General features: G+C 35.6%; 1 protein-coding gene across 3 annotated transcripts in view; it reads right to left on the reverse strand.

Annotated features, from left to right (window-relative positions):
* Nup205 (nuclear pore complex protein Nup205) overlaps nucleotides 1-21,655 on the reverse strand; it is a 610,691-nt gene that overhangs the window by 363,544 nt on the left and 225,492 nt on the right. For all 3 annotated transcript variants that reach the window (XM_090405724.1, XM_090405715.1, XM_090405707.1), the window contains exon 14: nucleotides 17,102-17,284. In XM_090405724.1, the coding sequence (XP_090261850.1) occupies nucleotides 17,102-17,284 (183 nt within the window). The remainder of the gene's footprint in view (nucleotides 1-17,101; nucleotides 17,285-21,655) is intronic.

The following is a 21,655-nucleotide window of genomic DNA, read 5'->3' on the forward strand; positions in this document are numbered from 1 at the left end:
TTCTTTCCTAATATCCTCATTTTTAATATGATATTGCCATTGATGACATCTTTTCACGCCTCTAATCCTTCTCAGGACTCTCATATCTGCGGTCTCTAGTCTTTGGTCAAGTGTTTTACTTCTGACCCAGCTCTCAGATCCATAAGTTAAAACTGGTTTGAACACTGTCTTGTATACAGCTAATTTAGTGTTCCGACTAATTTCTCTCTTATTCCATATGAATTTATTCAATTGACTTCCCACCATACCAGCTTTGCTGATTCTGTTGTCTATTTCTATATTTAATTTACCATCTTCAGTAAAAATTGTGCCTAAGTAGCTGAAATGTTTTACTTGTTCCACAGGTTCTCCATTCGCAACACAGTTGACATTTTCATTGTCTTTGTCTTTTTATTGCTGACCTTCATATCATATCTATTACAACAGCTATTCAATTTAGTCAAAGAATCTTGCAGACTTGTAGCGGATTTATTTAGAAGTATAACATCATTCGCATAAAGCAAAGAGCTGACATTAACATCTCCAATTTTGATATCAGGTTTAATACCACTTTCCTTCATAACGTGATCCATATAGATAATGAATAACAGAGGGGATAATGTACATCCTTGTCTCACACTAGATTTAACATTAAACCATCTTCCTGTACTTCCTTCATTTCTAACTGCTGACTTACAACTCAAATAAAGACTAAGTATTGCTTGATATAATGCCCCATTGACACCATATAACTGCAGCATATTGAATAGCTTCTCTCTTGGCACCCTGTCATATGCCTTTTCCAAATCGACAAAACTTAAATACAGATCTTTGTTATATTCCCATGCTTTCTCGGCTATTTGTCATAAAGTGAAGATCTGATCCTGACAGCCTCTATTTGGCCTGAATCCAGCTTGTTCTTCACCAAGCTTTTCTTCCACAATTCTTCTCAACCGTTTCTCAAGTATATTTGCATAGATCTTGCCAAGAACACTCAGTAGGGAAATACCTCTGTAATTCTCACATTCAGTTTTATTTCCCTTTTTATATATGGGTACTATGAGAGCTCTACTCCAATCATCGGGAATTCGTCCCTCTGTCCAGGCTTTCTGAACTATGCAGTGCAACCACTGTAAGCCTTTTATACCACCATACTTCAGCATTTCTGGTCGAATATCATCTACTCCTGCTGCCTTTCCACATTTCAAGCCTTTGATGGCTTATTCTACTTCAAGTATGGATATGTATTCCTGACTGCATACCTGGTCAGTGTTTTTTATCACTGTGCTGTCATCACTGCTTGTTTCATTTAGCAGTTTTTCAAAGTAATTACTCCATACTTCAAGGATATCTTTTTCTCCTGTTTTCATGTCACCTTTACCATCTCTAACTCCTTTTACAGCACTCTTTCCTCCATTCCTAAGCTTCTTCAACACCCTCCAGAATATTTTGCCACCTTCTTGATATTTATTTTCTATAGTCTTGCCAAAGTCCTCCCATGACTTTTGTTTAGCTAGTTTTACACACTCTTTAGCTTTCTTACATTTGTCTCTGTATTCTGTAAGAGTAAAAGCTGACTTATTTGCCAGGAACTTTTGATATGCTTCCTTCTTTTTCTTCACTGCCTCTTTAACTTCCTGTGTCCACCAGGGAGTTCTGATTTTTTATCCTTGCACACAACCTCAGCACATGCCTCTCTGGCAGAATCAATCAAAGTTTTCTTCAGAGTTTGCCACTGAATCTCCAAGGTTTGATTCCTGCTCTCAAACTCTTTTCTTTTCTTTTCAATAATCTTTGTGTATTTTAGTCTACAGTTCACATCTGAGAGCTGCTCAACTTTTATTCGCTTTAATACTTTCTTACATGTTATTCTTTTCAATATGAAATTCAATTTTATCCTGCTCAAGACTAAATAGTGATCACTTCCAATTTCAAATCCTCTGTACATCCTGGTGTCCTGCACCAGGGAGAAAACATCACTATCAACAATAACATAGTCAATGAGACTTTTCTTATTCCTAGCCTCTTCTCTCCATGTGAATTTGTGCACATTTTTATGTTGGAACATGGTACTAGTAATAACCATTCCATGTCCTGAGCAGAAATCCAACAGATATTTCTCCAAAAGAGCAAAGCTCTTTTGAAGAAAAGAGCAAAGCTCTTTTCTTCAAATTTTCCCAAAATATTTTTGTATGTCTCACAATCATTTCCTACTCTGCTATTTAGATCCCCAACAAGGATCAACTTTTCCTTTTTCATTGTGTCAGTTGCTTTTTCTAGAGCATCAAAAAATTCCTCCACTTCTACCTTAGTAGAACCTTCTGTGGGACCATAGGCACAAATAAGTCTCATTGTCCAGTTCCCCATTCTCATATTTGCCCACATTACTCTACTTGAGACTGACTGCCATTCAAGAAGATTAGCGTCGTATTTTGTGTTGAATACTATGGCTACTCCTTCTTTTCCTTGATTGTCATTGCCTGAATATAACATTTTGTATTTATTGCTCAGAAAGATCTCACCAGTTTTTGTCTTTTTTGTTTCAGTCACCCCTATTATGTCGATCTGGTACTTATCTAATTCCTCAGCTAGCTCCATTTCTTTGCCATTCAGGCTTCTTACGTGGATAGTACTGATCTTTAACTCTGTTGATGTTGAGTTGGGGTTTGTTTTCAGATTTGTTCCAGTAGCTGACTTTTCGCTGTTCGCCCTGGTTCCCTGGCAAAAACAACGGGGGCCTTGTTTAACCGGGGACGCCCCAGCCGGCATGAAATTTTGTCATGTTGTACCATCATTTTTTATTTTGGTTTAACCAATAAGAATACAATTTGGTCGGCTAAATTCCAAAATGCCAGCCCATCCTCGTTCGTTCAGTATCAAAGTAGATACCCAACAGGGTGCACCACGAGAAGGTGAGGATTGGACATTAGGTCAGAAGCCCTGGTCGGTTCTCCGCATTCCTTTAAAGGCTATGTGGAGGTCTCCTCTCAGTTATACAGCTTTGACCCTTAAGCATCCCATATATATATATATTAGAGAGTGTTAATTTCTAAATATTATGTGCTAAAATAATATGCTGCAATAAATAAACTGTTAAAAAGTCATAGCTCAAGAACTTTAGTAACCCTGCTATTATTAGTTTGTTATTACAAATAATGGGTGGTTCAAATCATTTTTAGTAATCAATACAACTTCCTGTCCCAAAATTGTTCAATTGGTGAATGTATATGTATTCCATTTTAATCACATCAAAAATAAAAAATGCTCTGGCCAATCAGAAGTGAAATATCATTGTGACTTAGTGATTGCAGTGACTAACTATTGTATAACCTCTTGAAATACAAGTCAGTGGTTAGCAAGCTGTGGTAATACCACTGAAAGGAAAACTCAGGTTTATTAAATTTTAAGACTAGAAACTTAAACACACAGTTAACGATGCTCACTTCCAGAATCAAGATTTAAGTGATACTGGAAGTAAACATCCTATCTTTCACAAATTGGCAAAATCAATAAGAGACTGGATACAGCACATGGGTATAGAAGGGCCTAACTAAGCTCTTACATCATTCTGAGTTATAATAAGAGGATATCATTGTTAATTATCAAAATTCTAAATTTGTCAAAGTGGATTTGACGTTTAAAACCACTAAGTGTCCATGAAGCACAAACAAACCTTTATATGATGATTTAAATGATAGGAGGAGGCTCTATACCATTAAATTAACTAATTTAATGGTATAGAAGCTCTATTCAAAAATAGGAGCTAAGATTAAATGTTAATTTAATCTTAGCTCTTATCACTTCTTAGTCCTAAGGATAAGAGCTAAGAACTAATCCTAGCTCTTATCATACTAAATAATAATATAAAGGATAATAAAACATGATTTACATCATGTTTTATTATTTAATAACCTCCATGGAACTTTAAGCTCTTATAACTCTATTTACTTTGTGGTATTGTTGCTTGTTTTCTAATTTGAAGGTATGTGATTAATTTAACAAGAGGTGCAAATGGTTACTTAATTATTTTTCCTGCAAAGTGTATTTGACAAAAGTTGACTGTTTAACAACTAAAGATATATCTAATATGTATGAGCATGGACCAAGCTGCAAAATAAACACTTTTACACAGTGTCTAGTGGTCTGAGCATTTGGTTCTCTAAGCATCCTCTACAGAAATAGGTTAGCATATTTTTTCATGTCAAATAACATGCATGTACTGTAAATCTGAATAATTCAAATATATCTGGGAGGGAAAAGAGGAAAAAAAATGCTCTTAAAGTATTGAAAAAATTTACATCTTGGCCAAATGTAGAAAGTTCTTTCACTTGGCTATAAATTAAATTAAGATAACAAATAATACTAAGGTAATTAATGAGAAGTCATCAGCCTCCATATGTTGCTTACACTTGGATAAAGGATTAAACAAGAATATAATTTCTTGGCATTTTTAATTTAATCTTGACTAATGAATTCATTAAGATGTTCAAAACCTTACCATGTGGAACTATCCAGAATATATAGAGTCTCAAAAATTCACAAACCAGATACCACCCGCCCGCCCACCCACCCACCCCCATATCCCAAGTCCAGTAGGCAACAGAATAGATGGTTCTAATGTACAAACTTGCCAAACAATCTGCAAGGTCAGCTGTTGCCTCAATGGTAACCCACCCCACTCTAAAAAAATAAAAGTAAAATAATTATGTCCATATTAAAACTATAATAAAAATCAATATCCTTAAAAATTCAGATATCATTATTACCTGTGATATTACATCTCTATTCACTGTGACCATTAAGAGAGACCCATGATTTGATAGTCCCATTTCCCTCTAGGCAAATTTGAATAATTCAAATACACAATGCATATTATTTTGCATGAAAAATAAAAATATATATGCAGCTAAGCAGAATAGCAATAGGTTCATATCCTATCCTATTTGACTCATTTTTATATAGGACATTTACAGAACAAGCACTCAACGCAACTACATCAAACCAGTGGAGGCTGCACTATGAGTTGACTAAGACCCATTACTCAGACAAATTAGATACGTGGGTGGTTTGAAAAGTTCTCGGCCTCAACCATAGATGGCAACATTATCGGCATGATTTTTTTTTACTAAGCTGGTACAGATCCACATGAAATTTAAAGTCATTCTATCAAGTAGTTTGTTTTATACAGCTGTCTGAAGCAAAACTGTTGTCTGTATCCCTTGAAATGGATAAAATTGAGTATCGTGCAGTTATAAAATTCTTTGTAAAAGGAAGTTTAACGCCTAAAGAAATTCATAAAAGTTTACGGGCATTCTTCTCCTTCGTTTTCAACAATTAAGAAATGGGCTGCCGAGTTTCAATGTGGCCGTACCAGCCTTGAAGATGATCCACATGAAGGACATCCAGAAAGTGTAACAACGCCAGAAATCATTGATCAAGTGCACGATATGGTATTGGATGACTGGTGAGTCAAAGTGCGTGAAATTGCTAAGACTATAGGCATTTCAAAAGAACGTGTAGGATATATTTTGCATGAAGAATTGCAACTGAAAAAGTTTTGCGCAATTTGGGTGAGGCGCTTTCTCACAGCAGATCAAAAATGCACTCGCATGAAAATCTCTGAACATTGCTTGGTGCATTTTAACAAGAATAAAACTGATTTTGTGCATCGATTTATTACTATGGATGAGACTTGGATTCACCATTACACACCAAAATCCAAACAGCAGTCAAAACAGTGGACAGAAGCCTGTTGTTCAGACCCAAAGAAGACAAAGTCGGTTCCATCAACAGGAAAGGTCATGGCATCGGTGTTTTGGGATGCTAAAAGCATTTTTTGTTTATTAATTATCTTGAAAAGGGTAAAACAATCTTCTTCTTCTTTCACTCTGCCTTATCCCATGTTAAACGGGGTCGGCGCACCAATCTTTAACCTTCCTCTTCCAAGTTCTCCGGTCCAGAGTATCCTTTGGACTCCATCCTTTCTCCCTAAGATCCTCTGTCATCTTATCCCTCCACCTGAGCTTGGGCCTGCCTCTTTTTCTCCTTCCCTCCAACTCCATATACTCCACTCGTTTACCAACATACTCCTCACCCTTCCTCTCAACATGTCCAAACCACCTCAGCCTACTTTCTTGTATCTTCTTGCCAATTGTTCCCACCTTAACCGTCCCTCTGATGTAGTCATTCCTTATCCTGCCCTTCTTTGTCACACCACTCGTCCATCTCAACATCCGCATTTCCGCTACCTCCATCTTCCTCTCCTGTGCCTTGGTTATAGGCCATGTCTCCGCACCATGGAGCATCGCCGGCCTCACCACCATCTCTTGTCACACAGGACCCCGCTCATCTTCCTCCAATTCATCCAACCGCATGTTATTCGGTGCTGTATTTCCCCATCCAGGTCACCATTCCTCTCGATAACCGACCCAAGGTACTTGAATTTCTTCCCTGAAATTAGCCTTTCACCCTGGAGTCGTATGACGATATCCTCGTCACTCCCCATTGACATATATTCAGTCTTCACCCAGTTAATTCTCATGCCGCTCTCCTCCAGTGCCTTTCTCCACTCATCCAGGGTATTTTCAAGCTTCTCTCGGGGTGATTCGCATAGAACAATGTCATCGGCAAACTGCATGCTCCATGGTGCCTCCTTCTTGACATCCTCCACTAGTACATTCATGACCAGGTCAAAGAGGTAGGGGCTCAGAGCTGACCCTTGGTGTAGTCCTACGACAATAGGAAACCCTTCTGTCATGCCGACACTAGACCTGACCTGAGTTTCTGTTCCTTCATATATCTCCTTCACCAACCTCATGTACTTTTCCGACACCCCCCTTCTTCCTCATACATCTTCATACCTCCTGCGTGGCCACTCTGTCGTATGCCTTTTCCAGGTCTATAAACACCATGTGCAGATGCACTTGCATCTCTCTATATTTCTCCATCAATCGCCTTAGCGCAAATATTGCATCCGTTGTCCCTCTTCCTGGCATAAATCCAAACTGCTCCTCACCAATTTTCGTTTCCTGCTGTAACCTTGCTTCAATTACTCTTTCCCATATTTTTAATGTGTGTGACATCAGCTTGATTCCTCTATAGTTGCCACAGTCTTGAACATCTCCTCTTCCTTTGTAGATTGGGAAGAGAATACTTTTCCTCCATTCCTCTGGTATCTTTTCCTGTTGGGCTATTTTACACATCAGATCCCATAACATATCCACGCCCTCACTGCCCAAACTTTTCCACACTTCCCCAGGTATCTGGTCTGCTCCCACAGCCTTTCCATTCTTCATTTTTCTCAGTACCCAAGAAACTTCCTCTCTACTTATGTCTTGCACCAGTCTCTCATTTACCTCTCCATCCTCGCACCTCTCTCTCTTGGATTCTCCTCATTTAGTAGTTTTCGGAAATATTCTTTCCATCTTCCTCTGATTTTGTCCTCATCTTGTAATACTACTCCTGAGGCATCCTTTATCTGCTTGACTGATGTTATGTCTTTCGAGGCCTTATCTCTAGCTTTAACGATAACCAAGAAATATTATTCCAATCATTTAACCAGACTAGAGAAAAAAATTCGTAAGAAAAGACCCGGTTTGCAAAAGAAAAAATCATCTTTCATCAGGACAATGCACCTGCCTACAAAGGTGTTTTGGCAATGGGAAAATTAAGGAATCTGTACTATGAATTGTTGGAAAATCGACCATAATCCCCAGATTTGGCTCCCTCTGACTTCTATCTCTTCCCAAAACTAAAACTTTCCTCGCCGGTCAACGTCTTGCTTCGAATCAAGAGGCGAGTATTTTGAGATATTTGTAGAGGGGTATTTTGCAGATCTTACTGAGAACCACTACAGGGACAGGATAATGGCAGTGGAGCATCGCTAGAATAAATGTATTAATCTTAAGGGAGATTATGTTGAAAAATAAAAATTATTATGAAATTATAAATTCGTTTTTTTTTTTCATTGTTGAGAACTTTTCAGACCACCCTCATACAATCACAGTGCATTTAAATGACCAACATCCAAAAATACACATCACAATTTAAATGTAAAAAATATATGACAAAATCTAAAGAAAAAACAAAAATAATGACATTCACAGGCTTTACGAACACATTATGTTTGCGCTCCTCAGTGCATTTAAATGGCCAACATCCAAAAATACACTTCACAATTTAAGTGTAAAAAATATATGACAAAATCAAGAAAAAAACAAAAATAATGGCATTCACAGGCTTTACAAACACATTACATGTTTGCACTCCTCGGCGATAAACCACCCGAAGATAGACTTCGAGTTCAAGTCTAGTCACCAACTAGAGGAACTTTTACTAAGCCTTTTTTCGACCAGTTCCGTAGTTAGTCGATATCTGGCATGGGCAAGCAGGCTTTTTCTCCCAAAAACTGGGATTTTTCATCCCATAAACTCAAGAAAATTGACCATAGAACCCATACTATTTTCAGAGATTAAAAATATTGCGTTAGTTAGGAACCACAAGATGGCGGCACTCGTTGAGCCGTATCTTCACTATGCGCTGCTTAACGAAAGCCTTGAATCAGTTATATCTGATGGCTACCAGTGCCAGTGGAGATTGAGATGCCCACTCAGTCTCCAAAAGTTAGATAAGGCTAAAAAAGGCCTCGCCTGCTCTCTATATGGGGATAAAAAAAAAAGGTGTTAGCTGTTTTTTTTTTTTTTTTTTTTTTTTTGAATAATAAGTTTTGCTATTCTTTTAGGATCAGTCAGGCTTTTCTTGTAAAACTCTGAAAAACTAGAAAAAAACTTTTCTTACTTGGGGTTAAGAACAGCAGGAAGAGATGTGAGATTACTGAAAATGCTTAGAAAAAAAAATTTCCCTTTGACATTATTTGAAAAAGTTTTTCTTATATATTTTACAGTATTTCCTGCTTCAATAAAGCTTTTACTTTCTTTTGTGTGCATACCTATGCAGTGAAATGCAGTGATGGTAGTGTTTGTGTGTACAGTTACTGATATTTAATCAAAAATCCCCTTTTAACTAAAACTCTTCATAAACGTGCATTAGGATAACTTGAGTTTCTGGGATGACACATAATGTGTTTCCTGTCAGAGGGCTTTATTTCACCACCCATAATATCACAACTGTAATTGTGATTGCAGATTAAAGTTATTTGTCTATAACAAATTTATTTCAATTAATGCCTGTTTTTTTTTCTCAGATGTGCCATCATACAAACATGGTTAATATCTGAATAATTCAGGAAGAAATATAATTACCTATACCTCTTAGAAATTTAAACATGCCAATCAATTATAGAAATTCTTTCAGTGCACTGGAAGTGCACTAAAAGAATTTTAGTGCACTTCCAGTGCAAATCCAAAAAGAACAATCAGTGCAACTCTTCCAGTGCACTGGAAGAGTTGCACTGATTGTTCTTTCACTTTACTTATAATATAGAAGTATATTTTTTTTTCAAATTTCAGAATTTTCAAATGTTTGCTTCGAAAATATTATGTCAAATATTTATATTCTTAAATAATATTTATTGAAATAAATATGTCCTTTTGCTTTCGTTCCTAGCAAAATACCATTATATGGATCATCACATTTTAGTTTTAGTTTCTTTTTTTTTTTAATTTTTATTTTGTCTTTATGAACAACAAATGTTAAAATGTTAAATTGCATTACTCGGTTTCCGATTGCGAGTCTTTTTGATATAAAAAATTTATATCCAATGATATTTTAGCAGTGATTCTTCATCTTTTATTTATTTATTTTATTTTTTGTATTATGCACATTATGATAATATCCAGTGCATATGCTCGTAGACATATTGAAAATATAATATGAAAAATATCATACACAGAATGATTCAAAATTTTTGCTCATTTTGAAGATTTACTAATGCTTACACTCCCCTCCTTATACTCTCCTTGAACTCAATTGCATAACTATTGTAAATTTCTACAGGTTTGAATGCTTTTCAAGACAGTATTCAAAATCTATTACTTCATTTTATTGTTTTGACAAAAGAAATATAGCAATCAGATTGTTGTACCGCGAAGCTTCTAATTCTGTACTATTTATTAGCAATTTAAAATCAGCTGTTCTACTGCCTGCTGAAATTATTTGAAATTTTAGAAATAATATGCTATATTTTCCCTATGCAAAATTGTTTATATGCATACCACACAAAAGAAAGTTCAGTAGTATTATTTTTGTTTGCTCTTCTTTAAAAAAATCTAAACATTACTACTTCTGCTGCTGGTTGCTATTTCTGAAATAATCTACGTCTTAAAAATACTTGATAATATCCTCTTAGGCTGGACGAAAAGCTAAAGGCGTATTACTCTCAGTGCTATTGAGAAAGAAAAGAGAGAACACTAAAGTGCCTCAAGCTGTAGTGCAGAATACATCAAGAATGTCTTGTTTCCTTTTCGATTGTTGATTACAGATTTCCTAACAGAAATACTGACATTTCCTTTACATGCTGATACATTATTTATGCCAAAATAATTTCTTAATTTATAATGATCAGTTTCACTTTTATTATCGAAAAATTATAAATTATTTCATACAATTATCTTGAAAAGGAGGATTTGAATTATTTTAAAAGAAAAGATGCATATGCATTTCATAATCTTCTTTTTTTTTTTTTTTTGGGGGGGGGGGGGGTATAGACCTATTCAGTTTGCAGATATTTCAGAGAATTTATTTTATAAATTGTTCGCAAGATAACTGTTACAAACATAAATCACTTGGGAACATGCCTATTCATTTTAGTGTAAAATAGTAGCAAAGGTTTAGTTCCTTTAGTTATCTAACCTAGAAGAAAATGTTAGGTCTGCTGATATTAGAATCTTACGTGAATAATTTTTTCTGACATGATTTCTCTATTCGTTATAATGTAACCAATTTCCAGATTTTTCTCCCCTCCTGCATACTCCACGTTATATGCAGTGATTTCTTCTTTATACTACAAGAAAAAAAAATCAGATAACAGCAGAAAAATATGTAGTGTTTTCTTTTTCATTGGCTGAATTTACAATGTTCTTTCTTTGTTTTTTGAAGAGAAAGTGCAAATGATTTTTTTCTTACTATTTTTGCCATTATAACATCTGATATAATTATAAGTGACATTTTTCTCCCACACGAGAAACAGAAATAAGGTAGTAATATTGGAAGTTTATTTTTCACTTGGTTAGACTATAATAAATTTAGTTTAATCCTTTATCCAAGTGTAAGCAAACAAAGTTTGCACCTGAAAACATCTTCAGGACTGAGGTAAGGCAGTGCAACACCAGGAAACTCCAAGCAAAGGTGGACCAAGCTCCCATCACTCCTTGTCTCAGTATCTCCCATAATGCAAAGCACATCTCCTTGCAGACATGTATACTGCTATGCATTAAGGGAAGGGCCACTACCCAGACCGGTTTCAACCTTTATTATTGCCTCTAAGTTGCAATAATAGGCAACTATGAACGTGAGATAATCTGATTAACCATTCTCCTCAGCGTGGGGGTTTATCACACCTTCTAATGGAAATGATGGTCAAATTGCACTTCTTATCCCTGTTCTTTCAACAGGTGGGATGAATCATATCTAGATTTAGCTGGACGTCTATAGATGTCCTGGCCGTTTGGGAGGTTAATTATTGATAACTTATATATCCTGACAGCAAAAAATTCTTTCCTTCTACACAGCTTTAATTTCTCTACAAAGCACACAACAATTTGTCTCATGCCCAGCCATATGGTAAACCAAAAGAGGATGTGTTCTGTTGTGTCCCTATTGCCTCACCAGAGTTGAGTGTGCAATAATACAATTTGTATAGTGCCAAGTTTAAGCTCAATTTAATTTTTGTAGATTTCGAGAAAGCTTATGATACTTCCCCAAGAAAGACAATGTGGCAAGTATTGAAGAGAGTAGGAATAGAATAGATGAAGAAACAGCAGAAATGGTGCAGAGTATGTACCAGGAATCTGTCTGCTATAAAGATTGGTAACAAACTTTCAGAGGAATTTACTACTAACAAGGGGCTAAAGCAGGGATGCTGTATGTCACCAACGTTGCTTAAGATCTACTTGGATGTGGCGCTGGAGGATTGGAATAGACAATTCCATGGAATGGTTGTACCACTAGGAGACCAAGTGCTATCTGCTCTTCTTTTTTGCTGATGATCAGGTGATTCATACACACAGAACAAGGAAGATGCAGAATACCAGGTGAGAAAATTGTTGGATACATATAAATATTGGGACCTAAAAATTCATTTGTTAAAAACCAAGTATCTAGTTGGAGGTGATAGTGCAACAGATCATGATTTAGAAGTGGGAACAGTGGATGTCTTCAAATATCTTGACTCAATGATGGATAAGCCCGGCCACTGTGAAGCAGATATGATATTTCAAACAGGATGGGCACAAGCAGCTATTAGAACCATGAATGGTATTTTATATAGTCATAAGGTCTCAAGGAAAACTAAGAAGATGCTATATCATATGATTATAGAGAGTACAATGACCTATGAATGTGAGTGTTGGACACTTTTTAACAGCTAGAGGAGACCTACATAGACCATTTGATCTTTGCAATCATATGCCTGGGAAAGGAGTGTCATAGGTTCGATTCCTGTCAGTGAAGTGAGGAGCTGAAGGATCTTCCTCAGCCATAGCCAAGTTAGCCAGTCTTGGGCGTGGAGAGTAGGGTATTTTCCCCAGTTTATCCTGAGGTTTTTCATCCTGCAAAGCAGGCAAACTGGCCTTGAGAACTCAAAACTATGGACACAGGATACACCAGGGCATAAGGCTGAATACCTTATCCTGTGAACGGTTTGAGGTCCGATGATTAATAAACCCTCGACACCGCAGGGTAAAAGGAAGATGAGATGCGATGTTGTCTGCATATATATCATGGATCATTTTAATTATATGATAAGGAACTCTATCATTTATTAATATCTCAAAAAGTTTATTGCAATTAACTCTGTCAGATGCCTTAGAATAATCAATAAAAGCAATATGGGTTTCCACATTGTATTCTTTACGCTTTTCCAATAAAAATTTTAAGGTAAAGTTTCCGTTCGTGCAAGAGCAGCCTCTCCTGAATCCATTCTGCTCTTCTCCTATCTTATCTTCATAGAATTGGGACAGTCTATTTTTCAGAATTTTACTATAAATTTTATATCCAGAGTTTAGGAGACTAATTCCTCTATAATTTTCACAGTTACTAACATTGCCCTTCTTGTGTATAGGAGTAACTATTGCCTTTTGCCAGTCTTTGGGTGGTGGTTCACCATTCCATATTTTATTTATTAGTTTAAGGAAACAGATTTTGAGGTTTGGGTTTGCATATTTTATTAATTCAGTATTCGACCCATCTTCACCTGGTGTTTTATGGTTTTTACAACTTTTTTAGAGTAGTTTCTAACTCATCTATTGATACAGGACCCAAGAGTGTCTCATTATCGAAGTTTATTGTCTCAAAATTTTTATTATGAGTCCAAAGGTTTTTATAACAGCATAGCAGTATTCTGATCAATGGGCGAAATATGTGCGTTTTCTCTAAGATCTCTATTTAAATTACAGGTGGTATCCAGGTTACGAACGAGAAACGTTATTGAGAACATCTTTAAGTCGGATTTGTACATAACTCGGATCCCTGATGAACAGAGCATATGCAGTAATAATAATAACAATACTATAATGGCTCATATGTGGCAATAATATTACAGTGCAATACTGTAATAATAATGCCCCTGTCCTGTAATAATAAGTTACAGAAACGATTGTGCTCTTTCTTTTAATTCAAACGAACAAACCATAAAAAAAAAATTATATAAAAAGTATTGATAGGAGAAATTTCAAAAAAGAATATTAAAAGTTGCATCAATGTCATGCTTAGTAGAAGGGGGATTTCTGAGGCAAGAATGTAGGCTGATATTAATCGGAAGATGATGATTGAGATGATGGACTGATGCTGGAGAATCAGGATTTGATTCTGTTTCTGGAGGAGGGAAGCTTACCACTGAAGTCAGTTTCTTGAAAAAGGTATCTAGGATTGTTTGCACAGCCTTTTTTCTTTCTTTCATCATAAATGGCCTTATAGCAGCTGATGTTCTCACTAACTACACAGTAAGCCTTTGTAAACCGCTGAATGTTAGGATCTTGCTTCTCAAGCTTAGCAATGAGACAAAAGGCTTCAGCTAATTCTTTTGTTATAAACATTCTTGGCTCTGGATCTTCTGATTCTTCGTGTTTCCATCAGCTGCTTCTCTATCTCCATAAAGTCTTCATTGGTTAATTGCTGTGAATGGGACTCTAGTAAGTCAGTGATATAATTTTCATTAATGTCCAGTTGCAGTGCATTGCCACTATCCACCACAGCATTTCTGGCTTCAGTGATGTCTTCTGTGAAGTCATGAAAATCATCACAGAATTAAAGGAATGAGAAACAGTTTGTTCCACATTCCTTCAATTGTTAATTGCTTCACTTCCTTCCAAGAATCAGCAAAGTTTTTGATGGCATCATGGATGTTATAATTCTTTCAGAACTCTTTCAAGATCATCACATCATCTTCCGTACCCCTGAAACTTGCGAGAATGTATTCTGTAAGTAATAAACCTTAAATGCAGAAATGACTCCCTGGTCCATTGGCTGTAGCAATGATGTAGTGTTGGGTGGTAAAAATAACCTTTACATTAGGGAGAAGGTCATCTAAAGATGTTGGATGTCCAGCACAAGCAGAATTTTAAAAGGAATTTTCTTTTCCGAACAATTACGTTCCACAGCAGGAATAAAACAGTTCAAGAACCAATGTTCAAACATGGCAAGTGTCACCCAGGCCCTTAAAGTTGACTTCCAAATGATGGGAAGATCTGCTTTAATAATGCACCAAGTGCTGGTTTGTTTACATGCACGAAAGAAACTAGTTCCCGAATTATTAATTATCCTTATGAGGAGCCTTGGGAGCCCATGCATAAGTATGGAACACCGTAAGTCTGGTCAACTGTAACCTGGGGACAGTCTGTATTTAATATTTTAAAAGTTTTAGATTGTGGGCATGTAACATCTGTTTCAAGTTCAGAGACAAAGTTGTCCCAGGACTCTCTATGTTTTTCTTCCTCCAGCTTGTTTAGCGATTGTTATTTTCCTCTTATATTCTATATAGTCATCTTGATATTTTGTTGCAAAGTATTTTTTTAAAAGCATTTCTTTTGTCTTCAATAATTTCGGCGATCTGATCATCATATCTTCTAATTCCCTTTATTTTCTGCCATTTCTTCTTCTTTTCCAGTGATTCATTGGCCATGTATGTTATAACTGTTTTGATGTTATTCCATTCTTCTTCGACAGTTTTGCTTAAGTTCATATTTTCTATTTTTTCATTAATTCTTTTTTTTTTATAGAGCCATTTAATGCTAGGATCATTTAAAAGGCCAATCTTAAAAAAGGTTTTCCGTTCAGATGAATGGGTTCAGATAATTCTCATTAATCATTGAGGTGGTTATCTTAGGTTTCAAACAAGAAGAATGTGGTTCGTTTCTAATTCACAACCTTGGTATACTCTTGTATATAGAATAAATTTTGAAAGTTTTTTTATTAGCTATTACATAATCTATAAGTGACTGTGAACTGATCAAGTATATTTATGGCAGTCTTTATGCTTAAAGAATAAATTTGTGATTTTTAAACTATAAAATACTGAAAAATCAATTAATTTTTTTTTCACAGTTATTACATATATGTTCTCTGTAGGTTCCTACACAATAAGAAATAGGGCTGTCTCCAATTCTAGCATCAAAGTCTCCAAGAACGGATATGAAATCATTTTTATCTACATTGTTCCAAACATCTTGTAGCATATTGTAGAATTCATTACTTTCTTCCACATTGCTTTCAATAGGGGCATAAACTGCTATTATTGTTAGGTTTTTTACTTAACTGTATTCGAACCTGTAATATTCTTCATTGTGATATATATATATATATATATATATATATATATTATTATTACATGACACCTCCAGGGAGTTCTCAGACTCATCGAGGGAGGGCACCTGCTCTACAACTCTCTACTAACTAGAACTAACCACAACTACATCAATGCCATCTACTGCCTACCACCACCACCATTTTTTTCCACAGACAATCACAAACATCCATGCCCCCGGCGGGATTCAAACCCGCAGCCTTTTGGCTGGAAAGCGGATATGCTAACCACTCAGCCCAGCATGAATGGGCTTTTCTCATTAACCATTGAGGTGGTTATCTTAGGTTTCAAACAAGAAGAAAGTGGTTCATTTCTAATTCACAACCTTGGTATACTCTTGTATATAGAATAAATTTTGAAAGTTTTTTTATTAGCTATTACATAATCTATAAGTGACTGTGAACTGTGTACTGATCAAGTATATTTATGGCAGTCTTTATACTTAAAGAATAAATTTGTGATTTTTAAACTATTAAATACAGAAAAATCAATTAATTTCTTTTTCATTGTTATTGCATATATGTTCTCTGTAGTTTCCTACACAATAAGAAATAGGGATGTCTCCAATTCTGGCATCAAAGTCCCCAAGAATGGATATGTAATCATTTTTATCTACCTTGTTCCAAACATCTTGTAGCATATTGTAGAATTCATTACTTTCTTCCTCATATATGTTTTCTGTATTGTTTTTTTTTTTTTTAAAGAATTATGGAGCATAAGCATTATTTCACAGAGGACTCTTTCTTCTCTAGGAAACCAGAGTAAATTTGGAGGTAGTTTGATGTAAGTTTGGTTACTGTTCTCTTCCTCTTAGTTACGGATAATAATCAGAGTTAACCAAAACCTGGAACCAAGTTCTTAGTTAGATATTTTGTTTTGAATCCAAAAAATCCATGTGATCAAGTTATCTTGAACATAAATGCACGTATATGGTACATAAACAAATTTATCTTAAGAGAAATTAGTCAAAAAAAAAAAAAAAACTATTGGAGTCATTCTTTTTTCCCTCACTTTTCTTAAAGTAAAACCTATAATTCTGATTGTGTGTCAAGGGAAAATATTACATAATAAAAACTTAAATAATTAATTCCTAAAGACAACAAGCAAATCATTTACATAAAAAGCTCATTATTTCATTTCACTTACTTGACTGGCTTCCAAAATTTGCCAGATACTGAAAGCTATCTCTGGTGAAGAAGCAAAGGATGCAAGACAATAAATTAAAGATGCCTTCAGCTCTGGGGGAACACTACAACCAACTAACCCAAGGAGTACTGTCAGTGGAACATAATGAGAATTTTCACAAAGAGTGAGCCTAGCAACCTCATCCTATTGAAGAGACATATCTTATTTTACTTATGACAGAATATTACACATCATTATAAATAATTCTTTTTTTTTTTTTTCATATTTACACTTCAACTATTGTATTAAATAGACAATGACACAGCTCAATCTCACTATAATGATAAATAATAAAGGAATAGTCTGCAAGACAGATGGTCTGATATGGTAAATTCCATTTTTCGTGGAACTAAATGCTGGGACTTTTTGGCAATTTCTTATATAGTGCCTGATCAAAAACATCCATACACCCTTTGTAGGAATATGGCTACATACATCATAACCATAGCTGATACAAGTACAAAAAGGAAGCACATGATCTTGAATAAGTATAAAAAAAAGATTAGATGGACCACACTGAAGAGCCCAGTGACTTTCAACATGGCACTTTTACAAGATGCCACCTTTGCAACAACTCGAAAATTTTGTTCTGCTGCAGCTGTCCAATGAACTGTAAATGAAGTTATTGTGAAGTGAAAACACCTAGGAGCAACAACACAATCATGACCTGGTGGGTCACATAAAATCACAGAGCGAGACTAATGAGTACTGAGGTGCATTGTACGAAAAAATCTACTCTCAGTTGCAACACTCACCATCATGTTCTGAAACACCTCCGTAAGCACTGCAAATTCATCAGGAACTAACAACATGTGTTTCCATGGTCATGCAGCCACAACACAAAACTAATGTCACCAAGAGCATTGAGTGGAGTGGTGTTATTGTACTCTGGAGTAATGGAAACACATTATCTGGAGCGAAGAATCATCCCTCCCTAACTGGCAAATTCAATGAATGAGTCCAGGTTTAGCAGATTCCAGGAGAATACTACCTGCCTGAATGTGTTGTGGCAACTATAAAATTTGTAGCACAACAAATTTTATAGTTGCACAACAATACTTGTGTAAACAAAGCGAGGTCTGTCAGGAATGGTATGATGAGATGGATGTTGAAGAACTTGATCAGCCTGCACAAAGGCCTGATCTCAACAGAATTAAACACTTGTGGAATGAATTGGCATTCTAACTGTGACCAGGCCAAATTGATCAACATCATTGAATGACTTCACTAATGCTCTTCGCAGCAAAATCTAGTGGAAAGCCTTCCCAGAAGATTGAAGGCTATTAAAACATCAAAGGGCGGACCCAACTCCATATTAATGCCTTTCATATTAGAGTGAAAGTAGAGATGAGCAGGCATCCAGATATTTTTGATCAGACAGCATAGCAGAAAATATTCCAAAATACCTTTTCGTGCAGTGAGAAATAAATGTATCACAATATTCATCATTGAAGCTCTATTTTCTTCCAAGACTCCAGTAGCTTTTGTAAATTTAGAGTACGAGGGTGGTCTGAAAAGTTCTCGGCCTAACAATGAAAAAACAAATTTATAATTTCAAAATTATTTTTATTTTTCAACATAATCTCCCTTAATACATTTATTCCAGCAATGATCCAGTGCCATTATCCCGTCCCTATAGTGGTTCTCAGTAAAATCTGCAAATACCCCTCTAAAGCTGCAATCTAGATTCGAAGAAAAATGCTGACCAGCGAGGAAGACTTTTAGTTTTGTGAAGAGATAGAAGTCAGAGGGAGCCAAATCTGAGGAATAGGGTGTAAGTTCCAATTCACAGTGCAGATCCCTTAATTTTCCCATTGCCAAAACAACAGCTTTGTGGGCAGGTGCACTGTCCTGATGAAAGATGATTTTTTTCTTCTGAAAACCAGTCCTTTTCTCATGAATTTTTTTGTCTAGTCTGGTTAAAAGATTGGAATAATATTCCCCAGTTATTGTTTTACCCTTTTCAAGACCTGGTGTGTAATGGTGAATCCAAGTTTCATCCATAGTAATAAATCGATGCACGAAATCAGTTTTATTCTTGTTAAAACACACCAAGCACTGTTCAGAGGATTTTCATGCGAGTGCATTTTGATCTGAAGGGAGCAAGCATTGCACTCATCTTGCGCAAAGCTTTTTCATTTGCAATTCTTGATGCAAAATATATCCTACACGTTCTTTTGAAATGCCTATAGGCTTAGCAATTTCAAGCAATTTGATTCACCAGTCATCCAATACCACATCGTGCACTTGATCAATGATTTCTGGTGTTGTTTTGGACTTTTTGGATGTCCTTTACGTGGATCATTTCAAGGCTGGTACAGCTACATTTAAACTCAGCAGCCCATTTCTTAATTGTCGAAAACAAAAGAGAAAAGTGCCCATAAACCTTTATGAACTTCAAATGAATATTTTTGCAATTAAAATGTCTTTTACAAAGAATTTTATAACCACACAATACTCAAATTTATCCATTTCAAAGGATACAGACAACGCTTTTGCTTTAGACAGCTGTATAAAACAAACTACTTGATAGAATGACTTGCAATTTCACGTGGATGATTATGATAGATGTATCAACTTAGAAAAAAAAAAAAAAAAAATTGCCGATAGTGTTGCCATCTATGGTCGAGGCAGAGAACTTTTCACATCACCATCGTAAATGTCAGTTTTTCAACTTCGTGGAAAATAACAATATATCATTCATGAGAATTATAATATAAACACCACATAATCCTGAGCTAGAAAAAATTATTAATAAAATACTTACCTAGTTTCATTTGCTTTTATATACACTTCTAAGGGAATCTTTAGCTATAAGTTCAAGGACAAGAGGTCTTCCTATATCAAAGTTAACAGGAACTGAATCACTGGATGTAAACACTGGTTTAACAGTGGACTATGTGATGGCATGTGCACTCAGCTGGAACTATCACATATCAAAAAATAATGTGCATCCTATCCAAGATTGGTGTGGATAATATTTTTTTTTATCAAAGATGATGAAGGCTTGGGGTAAGATGACACATTATCATCAATTTCCTGATATGTACCCTCAAAAGGCATACAGGATACAATGACAGTAATATGTGATCTTCTTCCTGCCATCTTGGCTTCAAACACCTGTTTAGTTAATATTTTTCTCACTGTTTAAGTGACATACCTCCTTAGATTAGTATTCCTGAATGCTAACAATGTCAAGTTCCTTCCTAATATCTTCATTTCTTTTTTAATGTAATTTTACCATCTATTCCTGTTCATTCCCTTATTATTTTATACAATTGTCAAATCTGTGGTCTGTTTTTTGATAAAGTACTTTATTTCTAAACCAACTATCATATCCATAACTTAAAATTAGTTTGAAGACAGTCTTGTATACTGCTAGTTCAGAGTTTTTGCTAATTCGAATGTATTCAACTGGTTCCTAATCAAAATAGCTTTGCTTATTCTTTTGTTATTTCATTATTTATTTGGGGGGGGGGGGTGCTCAAGGGTCAAAGCTCTATAACTGAGAGAAGACTACATAGCCTTTAAAGGAAAATGTGGAGAACTGACCAGGGCTCCTAACATCTAATGTCTAATCCTCACCTCTTCATGGTGCATCCTATTAGGTATATACCCGGATACTGAACGAATGAAGATTGGCTAGCAGTTTGGGATTTAGCCAACCAAACTGTATTCTTTTGGCTTAAACCACAATATAAAATAATTGTACAACATGACAGAATTTCAAGTCGACTGGGGCATCACCCAGTTAAACAAGCCCTTGCTTTTGTGAGGGAACCTGAGCTGAAACAAATTCTAAAACACATCCCAACTCAACATCACCAGAGTTCAAGATCGATATTATCAACATAAGAAGCCTGAATTGCAAAGAAATGGAACTAGCAGAAGAATTGAATAGGTACCAAATCGACATAATAGGGATAACTGAAACAAAAAAGACCAAAACTGGTGAGATCTTTCTAAGCGATAGATAGAAAATGTTATATTCAGACAATAACAATCAGGGAAAAGAAGGAGTAGCTATAGTTTAATAATAATAATACAAGGCTAATCTTCAATGACAGGCAATATCAAGTAGAGTGATGTGGACAAATATCCGAATAGGGAACTGGACAATAAGACTTATTTGTGCCTATGGTCCCACAGAAGGTTCTAGACTGAGGTAGAAGCGAAGGAATTTTTTGAGGCTTTAAATAAAGCAACTGACACAATAAAAATGAAAAGCTGGTCCTTGTTTGGGATCTAAATAGCAGAGTAGGAAATGTTTGTCAGACATACAAATATATTTTGGGAAAATTTGGAGAAAAAAGCAAAGCTAATAATAACGGCAAATACCTGTTGGATTCTGCTCAGGACGTGGGCTGGTTATTACTAATACAATGTTCTAACATAAAAATGTGTACAAATTCACATGAAGAGAATAGGCAAGGAATAAGAAAAGTATCATTGACTATGTTATTATTCATAGTGAATGCTTTCTCCCTGGTACAGGACACTAGATTGTACAGAGGA

Source organism: Typopeltis vanoorti, chromosome 2 (genome assembly GCF_054136105.1).
Source record: "Typopeltis vanoorti isolate ZY-2024b chromosome 2, IOZ_Tvanoo_1.0, whole genome shotgun sequence".
NCBI lineage: Eukaryota > Metazoa > Arthropoda > Arachnida > Uropygi > Thelyphonidae > Typopeltis > Typopeltis vanoorti.